The 15,670-nt window shown below is 38.7% G+C and overlaps 1 protein-coding gene across 4 annotated transcripts in view; it reads right to left on the bottom strand.

Annotated features, from left to right (window-relative positions):
• Nucleotides 1-15,670, bottom strand: part of Wdr26 (WD repeat domain 26) — a 35,434-nt gene that overhangs the window by 4,483 nt on the left and 15,281 nt on the right. For all 4 annotated transcript variants that reach the window (XM_063237527.1, XM_063237528.1, XM_063237525.1 and 1 more), the window contains exons 7-13: nucleotides 13,034-13,172; nucleotides 10,247-10,387; nucleotides 7,224-7,343; nucleotides 5,481-5,626; nucleotides 4,931-5,009; nucleotides 4,523-4,652; nucleotides 2,393-2,578 (exon numbers count right to left, since the gene is read on the bottom strand). In XM_063237527.1, coding sequence (XP_063093597.1) covers nucleotides 2,393-2,578; nucleotides 4,523-4,652; nucleotides 4,931-5,009; nucleotides 5,481-5,626; nucleotides 7,224-7,343; nucleotides 10,247-10,387; nucleotides 13,034-13,172 — 941 coding nt within the window. The remainder of the gene's footprint in view (nucleotides 1-2,392; nucleotides 2,579-4,522; nucleotides 4,653-4,930; nucleotides 5,010-5,480; nucleotides 5,627-7,223; nucleotides 7,344-10,246; nucleotides 10,388-13,033; nucleotides 13,173-15,670) is intronic.

The raw sequence follows: 15,670 nt of genomic DNA, 5'->3' as shown, positions 1-15,670 counted from the left end.
CAGAACTGTGTGTTACAACTATGTATTTATTTCATAACCGCTGAGGTGAAACTCCACATCCTCACCCTACTCAGTATAAAGGGTGCAGCAGCAGCTTCACAATTTACAGTCCATGTACGTCCAATGACGTGCTTAGAAAGCCCATGGGGACAATCTTTTTTTTTTGAAACAAGGTCTCGCTGTGTAGCCCAGTCTGGCCTCAAACTAGTAGTCACCCTCCTGCTTCAGCCTATTGAGTGCTGGGATTACAGGATGAACCATCACACCTGATTTACACCCAAGGTTTTAGTACATGCACAGGGTTTATACCACCACAAGCACAATTAACCTTAGGGCGCATTCATCACCACCCCCCAACCCTGAGAAACCACCCATCCACCCAGGGTCCTTGGAGTTGCCTATTTCAGACCACAGCATTTACGTGTGCCCTCTTAAACACTAGCATGTGGGTCCCAGGCTCCTCTACTACTCGATCATTCTCCATTTCAACAGAGCAACAAATGAACAACCCATCCTTCCCCCATTACAAAAGGTCAGCAAATTCACCTAAAATACAGCTGTCAAGTAAACATTTAAATGGCTTCTGCTTGCCTACCATGGGCGAGGCCTTGGGGTCAATCCCCAGTACCACAAATGAAACAGAAGTTTTCCAGGCAAGGAGAAAAAACCCACCCAGAAAACATCCCAACACGAGAGCCATTTTCACTGCAGCACAGCAGGGATGCTGCCCCAACACAGCTAAGACTGCCTACTGTTACCAAATCTGAGTTTCTGAAGGAGTAACTGCTTAGCAACTCAGAAAACCAAAAAAGCAGGTAAGCACAGAGACTAGGCCTCAAAACTCAAACAGGAAATCAAAGATTTCTGGTCTTTGCTCATATCCAAAAGTGAAAGAAAGTCAAAATCAATACTATGGACTTCTTAGTCATGAACACTACCCTGACATGGCCTCTGCTGAGCTCTAAAAGCAGTTATTCACCCTTGCTTACTGAACTACTTAGAACACTGAAGAAAGTCTGATTATCTGTTTCTAGGCAAATTACTTCCCTCTGAGCAAACTGAACATTTTGCTTCTGATAAAGATGAATCACTTAACGTGTAATTTCTCATTATCTCTTTTCTAGTACTAATACTATGTTCAACTAAGTTTTTTTTTGGTGTTTGAGATAGGGTCTAGGTAGCCCAGGTTGGGCTTGAACTTACAGCAATTCTCCTGCCTCAGCCTTGAGTGGAGGGATTACAGGTACATGCAAGCTTGTCCAGCTCTTTTTTGGTTTTTGTTTTATTTTTGCTTATTTATTTATTGGAAATAGACTCACTGTGTAGATCAGGCTGGCCAACAGTCCTGTTTCCAGCCTCCAAAGTGCTGCGATTACAGGCATGTGCCACCACACCTGGCTATTTCTGGAAGTTTTTTTAAAAACAAGGTGTATGTATATTCCAGGCTGACCTCAAACTCAGATCCTCTTGCTTCAGCCTCCCAAGTGCTGGAGATTACAGGTCTGTGTGCCACCTACTGTTTAAGATTTGTCTTTATAATGGTTATTTTTGCATTTTGGACTTTCTTCATGTACAAGTATCTTAAAAGTAATGGGGATAAAACTTTCAGACCTTAAACAGAAATTCTGGCAGCACTCAATAAATAAATTAAGTTAGACTTGCACTGATTTCTTTGCCTGTAAAAATGAGGGTAAGAGTTTTTTCCTACAGAACATCTATACTAGATGATGTAGATAGCAAACCCTAGATATATGGTCAATTTTAGGATTCTTCTTTCCCTACCCATCAAGCAGAGCTCACGTCAGCATGCTACATGGCATTAACATACATGTGTGTTCCACAGAGCTACCTTGCCACCCCTTATTTTTGTAACCAGGTTTTGCCAAGTTGTCCTGGTGGGACTAGAACTTGCAATCCTCCTGCCTCAGCCTCCCGAGCACTGCAATTACAGGTGTGTGCCATCACACCTCTCTTCCATGTTTTGTGTATTTAGCGGTACTGGGGGCTAAAGCTAGGTCTTTAGCACTAAGCTACATCCCCAGCCCCCTCCTGTTTTTTCTAAAATTGTGAGATAGGATGTGGGTAAGCTGCTCAGGTTGGGCTCAAACTTGTGATCCTCCTGCCTCCCCAGGCTATGCACTATACTTAGGCAGCAAGACGAAGACGATTTTTGGCTAAGGTAGCATGCGCTGCCTTCCTCTCCGCCCCCAACAGGCCCTCCTGCACACTCCAGTTTCTCACATCGCTTCTGCGGAGGGCAACAGGGCACACCAGGTGGCTGTGTCATGTCCCGCACTCTGCCTGGCTACCATTTATGGAAAACACCGCTTCTTCACATCAAGCAAGGCCACCTGTTACATGGCTGAAGCACAGGGACCCTGGGATACGTTACCTTCGATATTCTGGTGGTCTAGAAAGGGGGCAGGCCCCCATATCCTAACAGTGCCGTCGTCGGAAGCGCTGGCCATCATGAATGGGATCTGTGGGTTCCAGCTCACGCAGTTCACCGTGCGCGTGTGCCCTGTCAGCTCCGCGATCGGCAGTTCACTACGTTTGTGCCAGATGTAGACCTTGTGATCTGAAGACACAGTGATTCGAGGAGAAGTTAAGGGAACTGTTTACAGAACCATCACTTACTAGAGAAGGGCAAGGCATCCAAATCCAATGAAGATTATCGCTAACCCTGCCCTGGACGGGCTCCAGGCACTGAGGTCTTTACCCTCACGACTGTCTGGAGGGGCACTGTGCTTATCTCACCTGAGCAGGTGAGTGACCTGCTCGTGGTTAAAAGGTTCAAGTCTGGCAAACCTATTCAAGAGCTGCTGACCAAATCCAGACAACAGTCTCTTATTCATGCCCCATGTAAAGCTTTATAAAAGCTTTATAAAAGACTATAGTGATTAAAAAAAACCCAAAAAACCCAGAACAAGATTCCCCCCAGGTATAAGTATGTTATTCTGATCTTAGCTTCTTTGAAGGCTGAGGCAGAAGGAGGCAAGTTGGATGCTAGTCTGGGCAAACTTAGCAAGATCTTACCTCAAAAATAAGAAAGGGGACACAGTTCTATGTACTTCAGCAGCAGAACATCCCTGAGATCCATCCCTACTACTGGGGGTGCAGGACACACATACACGTTCCTCTGTTTGTTATAAGCTAATCTAAAACAAAACCCAAACAACAAAACTACAAATCCTAGTTGAACATCTGGGCCCTGCAAGCAGACCACCCAAGCCCTGGCTTGTACCACTGACTGCTGACACAGTCCTGTCTGGCCCCCTGGGCTGTGAGTGGGCCCATCTACCTCCTCTTGTTAACAGGGCTGCTTAAGTATGTGTGCAAAGCAGCGTTCTGAACAGAGCAAAGCCCCTGCATTACTGGAAAGAGAGTTAAGTACAAGTGCCGGTCCAGGGTGGACTCAAAGGTCTTTACACGGACAATGACGGCTGGCTGGGCAGATCGGTGTGGACGCTCCTGGGTGCGCTGCCGAGGGAGCTTCACAGAGAATGGGCCCTTACTTACAATGTAAGAGAAAAAGTCAGCTATATGATTTTTTTCTGGTTTTACTTTTTTTTGTGAAGTAAAAGGTAAAAAGCACAATTTGAAGAACTGAGTATATCTTTTTTAGAAGGAATTTGTTGCTTTTGAAAATTTCTTTGCATAAAATGAAATTGGGGGAAAAAGGCATATTGGTGCGTTTCTTCATGAATTAAAGTCAATGAAGGACAAAGAGGCAATTGAAACATGTTACTTTTGGAGGAAAATGCTCTTGTGAACGCACATGAAGGGAGAGTATTTGCTAAAGAGGCAGCAAAAGTAGGATCTGAGGTAGTCAAGGTCAGATTTACTTCTGTTGCTAAACTCAGCCTGAGAAATCCACTATTTACCCAAAGATAAAAAGTAAGTCTAGTTTTCCTGTAAATTACAGCACAATGAAAAAGCCTGAATAATACAACTTTTCTAGAGAAAAGGTTCCCAGTTGTAAATCCACCAGAAAAAGGATTGATAGCAGCACAAGGGAAGAGACTGTAGAACAGGAGGGACTAAATTGTAGGTAAAAGATCTAATGTATTCAAAACACTGATAATGTCAATTGCAAGCCAGGCATGGTAGCCCACCCCTGTAATCCCAGTGCTCAGGAGTCCCAGGCAAGAGGATAGAGGGTTTCAAGTTCAAGGCCAGCCTGAGTGACACTGCATGTTCAAGAGTGACCTGGACTATACAGTGGACCTTCTCTCAAAAACAAAACAACAACCACAACAAAAAATAAGTCAACTAGAAATCAATGAAGAGTCTAGAAGACTGTAACATGATCAGAAAAGTCAAAAAAGTCTGACTTATAACTACTACTGATTTGTGACAAAAAGGAATACTCAAATCAGGCAATTAGTAGTGTACAGGATAAATAACTGCGAATTTTTAGTAATCCCAATTTGCCTGGAGATATGACTATCTTTAGAAACTGAGAACTATAGAACTTTAAGTTCATCAACCTATGGGAACTCAATTGTAGGGACAAACTCACCTTCACTCCCACTTGCGATGAAGTCTTCATTATGGCCTCCAAAACATGAATGAATTGTGTAAAACCCTTGTGTAACACCTTGATACTTTCTTACTAAAACTCTGTCTTGCAAGTCCCATAAATGAACTCCCTGCAGGTAAAAGAGAATACAAGTATTTATTTTATCCTCAAACAACTTTTAGAAGTAACTTTTGCCTGATAGAACAATTTTTTATTTATTCAAAATACTAATATTCTAGTAAGTTGTAATATCCCAGTAAGTTATTTATGTAAAACACTAATATTTTACATAATTAGGATAAAATAAATGCAATAAAATTTAATAAGTAGAATGTTTCTTTGTATACTTCAAATCGTAATTAAAATCTGTACTAAGGTAAATTTTTCTGAAAATTTTAGTAAACATACCTGAGTTGCTACATTTAACAAAGCTAATCGGCCATTTTTTGAAATGGTAAAAGACATAATAGGATGATCTTCTTGTACTCTGAAACCAGAAAATAATTTGTCAAAAACAAAAATTAAGGAGTTAAGATAGTAAAATTTACCAGGATATACAGCATAAGTACAACTCTGCCTGCAATCATTATTATACACTATAATGCAATTAAGAATTGAGTTAATGAGTTTTTTAAACTTTTTTTTTTTTTGCAACTGGTTTTCACTGTGTAGTCCAGGCTGGCCTTGAACTCACTATGTAGCCTAGGCTGGCCTTGACCTCATGGTCATTCTCCTGCCTCGGCCTCCTGAGTCTCAGGATAAAAGGCACATGCTATCTCATTTGGCTGAGTTAATGATCAATACCACACTTCGTTATCAACCAAAATTACCAAGCAATTAAATCAAAACCAAAACATTAACAACAAAAACAAACAAAAAAACCCCCCAATTCTTCTGAAACCCTACCACATACACATTCTAATATAACTGTTGCTGAATGGAAGCACAGGGTAGTTACATGTTCCTATCTGTAAGGTCCTCGAAGTTGTACCCCCGAATCCGCTGATGTGTGTCGGACGCCAGGACTGTCTTTCCATCACTCAGGCACCAAAGGCATTGCACACGCACTCCTTCCCAGGAGTCCAGGAGGTTTCCGTCCAAATCCTGAGCGCAGAAAACCACGATAAGCCTTTACAGCAGGGCCCACACTTACTGCATCTTCGGCCAGCAGCTTTTAGAAACGGGACTGTTGTTAACTGCCAGAATTTGAATATGGGTCAAGCTTTGGGATATCTGAAGGAGGGCTAGAAGACCTTCCATAAATCCATCTTCCTTCAATAATAACCCAAAACGCATAAATAAAAAATACGCACAATATTTTTAGGTTCTGAATCTAAATTCATGTAAGGTCTCAATTTTAATAGAAAATAATTCAAACGTTCCTTGAAAATTGTAGTTAGCCCTCCTCATCTTATGCATTGAGCACCCATGGGTCAACCAAGCACAAAAAGGAGACCACACCTGAACACTTCCTTGTCATTACTTCCTAGACACACAGCATCACATCTACTTACACAGCACCTACATTATTTTAATTAAGTCCTACAGAAAAGCTCGAGGTGATTTAAAGCATGTTAGGAAGATGTACAGAGGTTTCACAGGAGGCCTGGAGCTTGCACACTCTTGGATCTGAGGAGGTTCTGGAACCAGTGCTCACAGACACAGAGGGTGACTGTGCTGGGATCTATCCCATCACATTCAGAAGCTGTGATAAGAAAGATGGTTATTAAGACACAGCTTTACCTACAACTTAAGGAATCTTGAATGTTCAAAGCTCTGAGAGGCATTGGAATTCCCATTTCACAGATTACCAAGAATTATCAAATTCTGTGTCCTGAAAGTGTAAATGCTTTATGAGGAAAGAGTCTAGAGGAACTTATACAGCTATTTGGTGCCTAGAAAATACACTAAATTCTGCTAGTCTCAAGCCAGCTTCATAAAAGGAACTGATAACTTGTTACATAAAAGCTGTTTACAGTAAGTAATCTTAGTTATAGTAAATAACATCTTTAGTCTTAAACAGACATCCAAGACAGGAACAGAGGATTCAAACAACAGTAAAGACACTGATTACATCAGTATCATGACTGGTCCAGTCACAGAAATTTCAACATGTGTTTTTTCCGGCTGTCCAGGGGCTCTAACCATGAGCCACATCACTAGTCCTTTGGCTGGGTGTGGCCACCACTTTTATTCCTTAATATTTAAAATAGTCTATTCATAAAACTTGGCATTTCTTTTGTTACAAAAATTCAAATGGCTAAAAAAAATCTAAAAAAAATTAATACTAAATCTTTCCTATAAATTAGAAACAATTTTGTTTTTCTAACCTCAAGATGTTTATTTTATACAAACATTTGACATGGTTAAAAAATGTGTATCTGACAAACATTTGAACTGCTTAAGGATGAAAGAAGGAAATTCTAGCCGACAGTTTATACATGAGGACAGTAAAGCAGCTACTGACATTTTTGTTTTTTGTTTTTGAGACAGGGTCTTGCTAGGAGTGCTGGCTAGCCCTGAAATCACCATATAGCCCAGGCGGGCCTCCAACTGGTATCTTCTTCCTGCCTCAGCCTCCCAAGGCTTGGCACTACAGATGCGTGCCCAAAGATACTGAGTCAATGCATTTTTTATTAAAAAACAAAACCTAAATTTTCTTTTCTTCAAGCGGACACTGGGGAGGGGCTTGCACACTCACACACTGATAGAACTGCCCACGCTGACCACCCGTCACAAAGCGTTTTCCATCAGGATTCCAAGCCACACTTGTTAAACTGTCTTCATGAGACTGGCTCATTTTCGTCCGTAGTTCTCCCGTCTACGAGGAAATAAAACCATGGGTAAGACCTTCAAGATGCCCTCTAAAGTAAGTATATAAAGAAAGAGAAACAATGTGCTGGTAACAAAGAAAAAAAGAAAAAAAAATTGGGATATCTGGTTAGTTTGGTAATTGTAATCAGAGAAAATGAATTGTTTTAATTGACCTTGCCAAAGAGAAAAAGAAAAAACCAAAAAACCATCAAAACCCAGTAACGTTCAGAAGAGAATTAAGGACTTGAAGGAAAAGCCAGAAGCTAAACAATGCCTACAGAAAAATGGCCCCAAGGGTACACATGATGAGGTGAATGTCAATAAACTGCTTGTCTGGAGCCGATTACATTCATAAAGTAAAACATCATTTTTCTCAAGTGAGATAATGAAAAGCTTAACACTACACACCCAATGCTGAGTTACCTTTCTCAGTCCAAAGCTGTTTATAAATTGTACCCTAAACCTGTAGTCAACACAATCAGTGGTTTCTTAAACCACATGGTGACCAGTCTACACACCCCAAATACTCACCACCCACTGAGGGAGATGGGAAGGCACAAAGAGACATGAGCTTTCTAATACATAACTTTTTTTGTTTTCTTTTTGGTCAAAAGTAGCAAAAGAAAAGAGCACAGCCATTCTACATTATTTCCAGCTAAGCAAGAATAGTTAGTAATTATATCCCTCCAATATCCTCCTGTTATGCTGGCTAACTTACTCAATGTAGGAGGTACACACTTGGTTCCATTTTGTTCGGGGATCAGATACAGGATTTGAGAGATAATAGTTGCCTTTGGTATGATAAAAAAGTACATGGTGTAATTTTCCTGTGATTAATGGGTAAGCAAAAGTAAAAATAAAAGTGAAAACAAAGGATATGATTAGGAACTGGGGCAGAGCAATAAAGGTGCAGAGGTCACAAAGCAGAAAATCAGACACCCCCTTTTCACTTTAAAAAACTTCAGCAATTTAGGTATTTCCATAAACTTAGAGCTATTCACTTATTGACCTTTTGATCACTTGACAAATAAGAGTTAAACATTTAAAAGCACAAACATACAAGTAACAGATAAATCTTTGGCATTTCCCATTCACACATGTTAACACACCAAGTTTTGAAAGCAGAAATAGTTGTTTATTTTGCTCAGAATAGTAAGTGTGCCATAAAGATATCAGATTACTGCAAACTATCTAAAACCGCAAAGAAATAATTTGAAAACTGATTTTAAAAGACTATGCTTTTAGAAGAAGTCTAAATAAATAAGGGAAGCAAATAAAAGTTACTCTACAACATAAATTGTCCAAGAATCCAACAGCAACTGAAAGAAAGACCACAGAGGTGCTGCAGATTTTCTTTCTTTTCTTTTTTTAATCGGTACCGAGGATCGAACTCATGACCGCCTGCTTGCAAGGCAGGTACTTATGCCGCTGAGCTAAATCCCAGATTTTCTTTTATATGATTAAGACTACACATTTTCTCCCACTGAAGAGGAAAAATAATTATTCTGTGTTTTAAGTCACATTCACTTCAAACTCTGTTTTAGTGAGAGAAGGCTGTTTATTCTGTTCCATATTTTGTGCCTCCCTGACCCAATCACAAATAAAACACTAATTGTGAGCTTGATAAAAATGGCATAAAAGACATTTTGGGAATAACTGGAGATTGTGGTTATGAAATGAATATTAAGAGATTACAATGCTCTTCAATATATTGTTGTTATGTAGGACAATATCTTTAAAAAAGTACATGAGTATTTAGAGATAAAATATATCTAATTTACTTTTAAATGTTTTCGATATGAGTGCATATAAACACATAAGTATATATGCATGTTTGCATGTTTCTATGCATGAGAAAGATAAAATGTTAGCAACTGTCAAATCTATGATAAGCACAGTCTTTCAACTTCATAAAAATGCTCAATACAAAGCTGGGGTTGAAATGTAAGCACGTGCCTGAGAAGGAAATGCTACTATTGCAATGGCTGAATTAGAATCACGTCATTCCATTTTTCAAGTGCATCTTATTATGTTTTTCTATACCATCTTCATTCAAGTCACTTCTGTGGAGTTTTCAGTGAAAGGGATTTAACTGAACACCTTCACACTAAGCTATACCCCTAGGCCCTTTTCATTTTTTTTCCTTCTTTAATTTTGAGATAGGGTTTTACTAAATTACCCAGACCCTGTTCAAATGTCCGCTCCTCCTCACTTTCCCAGAGCACTGGGATCGCAGGTGTGTGCCACCACTTGTGGCTTTGTTTTTATTTTAAAGGTCCTCAGACTCAAAATCGTATCTTCGCAAGCTATGTATTTATAGTCAAGCCACAGCCAAACTATCCCTCGCCAAGGAGTTAAAAAAACAAAAATCATCACCAACCTAGTCAGCTTAAAAAAATTGACCTTTTTAAAAAAAATTGTTATCTGCAGGGATTTTAAAACGTAAATAATTGAGTAAGCCCAATGCTGAGTTCTTCTAAAAAGGAACCCTGGAGAAACCCTCAAGTTTTCATGTAGAAACAATAAAACATAATAAACAACCAACTAAAAGCTTTCAAAAAAACAAGTGCTGAAAGCATCATTTTGCTTTACTAATGTAGCTCAGAATATCAAATGCAGGTAAGAATATGATGCAACTGCCACTTGAATGGCAATTGTAGCATCATGCTAATACAACTGTGAAACTATGGAACAACAAAATCTTAGTTCTGAGGCACACAGGAAACTGCAAATTTGACAGGACAAAACAAAACATCCTGAAAATGCTTACTCATCATTTATAAACCTGGACACCTTGAGTTCCACTTGAAGAACTTTCTTTTACAAAAAAAATACCAGGTAGGAACTCAGGTCTACTGTATTACAACTGCCTGCTGAAAGGCTGCATCAGCAAGGATGGGGCTCACTCACTTGTACATTCCAAAGCCAAAGCTCTGAGCAGTCATCTGGGCCACAAGCAACAAGATAGTTGTCGTCTGGACTCCATGCAATGTACGAAACACCATAAGCATGTCCTTCTAATGTTTTAAGCAGTTTTAGCAGGTGTGTATCCTGAAAGAGGAAACAGACAACTCAGCACCTATCTCTCAAAATCACTGGCTTCTGGTATAAGAATGTAAGCAGCTATTAAGATGTCCTTTGATAATGTAAAATAATCCAAGGACATTTTTACATCAATTTTCTCTGATAAACCTCACACTGCTTCATAAAGATTCACTCACATTTTCACACTTATCAACCATCTCTGATATTGAGGTCACTGTGTGCTAGATGGCATATACAGATGACCCAGAATTTGCCAAGAGATGTACAAGGGAACAGAAAGCAGAAAGGTGTAACAACTCTTGTTATTTAACAGCTTCAGTGAGACACAACATAAAATTCATCTTTACAGAGTGTACAACTTAATGGTTTCAGCATACCCATAGCTGAATAACCATCACCACTATGATTTTCTAACTTTAAAAAAAAAATCATTTTTCCTCCAAAATCCCATACCCAGTAGCAGCCACTCATGTGAGGCTCCTGGCAACCACTACTTTACGCTTCTATGGATATGCCTATTCTGGACGTGTTATACAAATGTAACTATACAGGATCTGCATACATCTGCAGTCTCCTTGCTTCTTTTGTAAGTGTAAAGTTTTGAAGGTTCATCCAGGCTGTGGGATATCATTTTTACTGCTGAATGATATTCTATTTTACAGATACACTATATTTTGTTTATCCATTCATTAGGTGATAAATATTTGGTCTCTACTTTTTGACATTAAGCCCAGATAGCTAGGATTACGTATTTTTGTGCTGAGGTATGGTTTTATTTCTCTCACACACAGCCATAAGGAAACACTTAGTAAAGCACATGTCTGACACTGTCATATTTCTTTTCAGAGACCTCATACATAAGAGAATAAAAATAGAATCCCTTTTGAATAGACTTCAAGCCGGGGATTTAGCTCAGCTGCATAAGCCTCCTGCCTGGCAAGTACAAGGTCATGAGTTCAATCCCAGTACCAAAAAAACAAAAACAAAAAGAATTCAAAGACCAGCCCTACTTCCTACTCTACTGATCTCATTCTTGTTTTGAGGGGATAGGAGAGCAGGAGATGCTCCCTTTCTACTTAAAACACCCTTTTCCTGTCTCCACCCAACTGACATACAGCATGGCTGGAATAAAGCACTTATCTGTGAGGCTCCCCATTTCCAAAACATGCTGATATGTGCAAACATACACACTTTCTCTCTCTCACACACACACATGGTAATGCTCACAATACTGCACTTCATTTCCCTTTCTAAACTGCACAACCCTTTTGCAGAGGTTCTTAACCTAAAGCTAGGAGAAGTGGTCTAGGGATAAAATCAGGGTCCTTGAACTTAAATGGGAAAAGGTTACATCTCTATTTCTTTAACCACAGCCTAAAATTTGGTTATTTCTTTTGATCTTGAACACAAAGTAGTACTATATACTTTATTAGGACAGTTAAGTCTATAAACTATTTAGAATTATGTAACTCTTGATAGAAACTGCAAATATTTTCACAACGCATTAGAGTTGTTACTAGTATTTGGTATTGTATGTGTGTGCCCATTCCTAAATCAAAGTTCTGACTCTACATTTGCTGTTAGAATATATATTTTATTGTGTTAATACAGTAGTATCTTTATTTTATACTATGTTGGTAACTATCTGAAACATCTAACATGTACCTAGGCTTGCTGTGTTGTCTTGGTTTATGCATTTAAAATATTCTGAGAGCATTCACAGGTTTGTCAAACTGCCAAAGTGTATGACACAAAAAAAGTACACAAGTTTCATTGGCCAATGAAAAACAGATCTTGTTTCCTTTCATCCTTTGTGGCGCACAGGTATGCAGAGATTGCTGGAGGCTATCGAAACTCAATTCTCTTCTTTGTAAAAATATTTCTCCTATGGCTCCTTTTCTCTTATTCATGGGAGTCCCAAATGTCAGTTATTCTGGACTAATATATTTTAATTCTGACATGCTGCTGAAGCGAGCACTATATTTTAATTCTAAACTCTATAAAAAAGTTTATTGACTTCATGATCTCAGATGAATGTCTCCCAAACATCAAATGTGGCCTCTTAAATGTATGTGGAGTCAAGTCATTCTCTGAATACTACATAAAGGCTAAAGTGGTTGAAAAAAAGGAAAATGCTATTTCTACAAATCTGTAGTTACTGGCTATAAACAAAGATAAATGTAATTCTGAAAGACTTAGAGGATTTTAAATCCAGAATCCAATAAATTTCATTTGTATCACTGGGGAAAAACGGGGTCGACCCAAGTTCTGCAGGGCAGCAATAGGCTTTAGAAGGTACAGTGTAATGGGTCTCTTTTAAGCTGGGACAGAATGGGCATGCAGAGCCTGGAAGGTAAGTATTAACAAACTACAGATTGGCACAGATGTCAATTTCAGTGGTTTTGTTGTCAAAATGTTTCTTGAGTCAAACTCTGCAATTTACCAGCTTTGAAAGGCAGGGCATACAACTTCTACATGTTTCCTTGTCTAAAAACAGGACATCATAGTTACTAGGAGGATTAAGATTACACATACTGTCTTGGTATGATCACTAATACATAACACTCAACAATTTTGAAATTCATCTACATATATTATCTAAACAACAGTCACTTCCCTTCACAACTGAAACATGCATACTGGGGTACATACCGGATCAACTTGCCATATGATAACTGTTGTGTCTTTCGAACCTGTTGCTAGTTTAGTGCCATCATTAGAGAATTTACAGAACCATACTTCATTACAATGCTCCGTGAGTATCTGCTGAGTGTAACAGGGGAACTGCCTCCTAAAACAAAGAAACCCACACATAATTATTCTTCCAAAATGGATCAGCCTAACAAGGAAAAATGTCAAACTGATAAATTTCTGCGGTTATGTCATCGCAAACTTCAAAAGCAGAATATAAATGCATTTGTAAGCCCTAACAAGTTTAGACTGCTACACTGAAAAATAAAACACTGTAATAACATGAGGTATTTTTTTGGTCAAGGTAACTTAGTGGAAATCAGTAATCTAAAATCTACTTCAACTTAAAATTTACTCTTTTTCCACTTTCTGAAGATTACTTGGTCTGATTAAGCCAATCCATATATAGCACTAGTTGGCTGTTCTAGAAGGAATGAGGAATAATGTAACATTTTCAATTATATAAAATCCAGGTAAGCTCTTTTTTTTTTTTTTTTTTAAATCAGTACCAGGGATTGAACTCACGACCACGCACTTGCAAGGCAGGTGCTTATGCCACTAAGCTAAATCCCCAGCCCCTAGGTAAGCTCTTATTAAAAAAGCAACTTGGAACAACACATAAAGAATAGGCACTGAAGCTCAAAAGTGAATCTGGGTCTTTCCTCAGGCTTAAGTGTTAGCATCTCTGGCAAGCCATGTACCTTCTCTCTTTGAACGCCAGTTCCATCATCTGTAAAGACTTCTGGATTCTTATGAGGATTGGAAAGGCATTTAAAACCCCTGAACTCAACAGATACTCAAATATATTCCTGGTAATTCTGGGAACACACAGGAGAAATGCATGCATGACTGGGGAAACTGCTATTAAGTGTGCGGCCAAAGGAGGTCAGAAGCAGAGCCTGACTTAGGTTCAAATCATAGCTCAGCCACTGAGCACATGTGATTTGCAGTATTTACTTAATTGCTCCATTTTTCCAACTACAAACTCACAACTGGTGTACAGCCTACAGGATGCCTTCTACAGGATGACGAGGGTACAGGATGCTAAGGCATGCAGATTGAATCTACCACAGCGCTTCATAAATGCAAAGGATTTACACACAAAGGGCAAAGAATTCTATGATTTATACTTAAGACTATCAAGATAAAGTTACTTGTATAATTGAGCATTCTTATTAAGTACTCAACTTTTAAAATCATTCTACCATTCTCCAATCAGGCCATCAGCACTATCGCACAGGAATTTCTGTGACAGGAGAAATGCTAGGTCCACTGCTGTCCCATGGTAGTCGAGTTCCACGTGGCCACTGAACAACCTCAAACATGATCTGTGCCCCCAAACTAGACTGATTTCACTTGAATTATCACACATTTACATTTAAGTGGCCACATGTAGCCAGCGTCTTCTGTTTGAACCCTACAGAGCTATACAGTTTAATCATTTAATCCAGGAATCTGAAATGGTCCAAAATCTGGACTTTTTGAGGACCAAACAAATATCTCAAGTGGATAATCCCAAACATAAAACTGGTTACAATCAAAATGTAGGCACACTCGAAATATTATATAAAATTACTTTCAGATGATGTGCATAAAGCAACTGTGAAACGTAAGTGAATTTTGTGCTGAGTCTCAAGTCTCATTCCCAAGATGTTCCATAATGTATATTAAAATATTCCAAAATTTCAAACATTTCTGGCCTCAAGCATTTCGGATAAGGGATACACAACTTGTATCATAAATTTGCCATAAGAAAAATTTATTTAAAGGCCAATAGCTACACTTTCGGGAGGCTGACGGAAGATTTCTGAGCCTAGGAGTTGAAGTCCAGCCTAGGCAACATAGCAAGCTCCCATCTCTGTCCATAGCACCCACATACAAGCATCTTGCCAGTTTACCAGTTTAACAGGTAATATGTATTTTTTTAAAATTACCATTCTTTACCTGGCACATATGGCAATTTATCTTAACAGTTGGCTATCTGGAGTTTTAAAACTTTCAGGTTCCTTAACTGTACATGGCTTTTATATTAAACTATTATTATATTCTGAACTGAAATAGTACCAGCTAGCATTATTAGCATTTGGTAGGTACAAAGCACTGTGTGTGATACTTTACATACTCTCAAACTACCCACAGTAAGAGACAGTCTATCATTTCATTTTGAAGGAGATAATTAATTTATAAGATATCATAAAGCTAGGGGCTGGGGATTTAGCTCAGCGGCCATAAGCGCCTGCCTTGCAAGCAGGCAGTCGTGAGTTTGATCCCCGGTACCAATAAAAAGGAAAAAGACAAAAAAAAAAAAAAAAGGATATCATAAAGCTGTTAAGTAACTGAACTACAATTTGAACAATGATAGACTCCAAAGCCAGACTTCTAAGGGTCATTTTAAATATTTTTCAAAGACTAGAAAAACATCTAGTTAAATAATCTGAATGGTTCAAGTTGACTGAGAATAAAAATATTACCCAAAGTTAGGCTAGAATAGTTATCTTTTCTGATTCATAATAAAAATTATAGAGCATAAATCATGCCTAGTTTATTGACAATTCAAATAGTAATAAAAGCAGGAAAAAAAGGTCTTTTTTTGGGCTG

Source organism: Cavia porcellus, unplaced genomic scaffold (genome assembly GCF_034190915.1).
Source record: "Cavia porcellus strain 051 isolate PalLab524CR breed Dunkin Hartley unplaced genomic scaffold, mCavPor4.1 scaffold_26, whole genome shotgun sequence".
Taxonomy (NCBI): domain Eukaryota; kingdom Metazoa; phylum Chordata; class Mammalia; order Rodentia; family Caviidae; genus Cavia; species Cavia porcellus.
The sequence above is the reverse complement of the archived record's forward strand: the minus strand, read 5'-3'. Positions and strand labels throughout refer to the sequence as shown.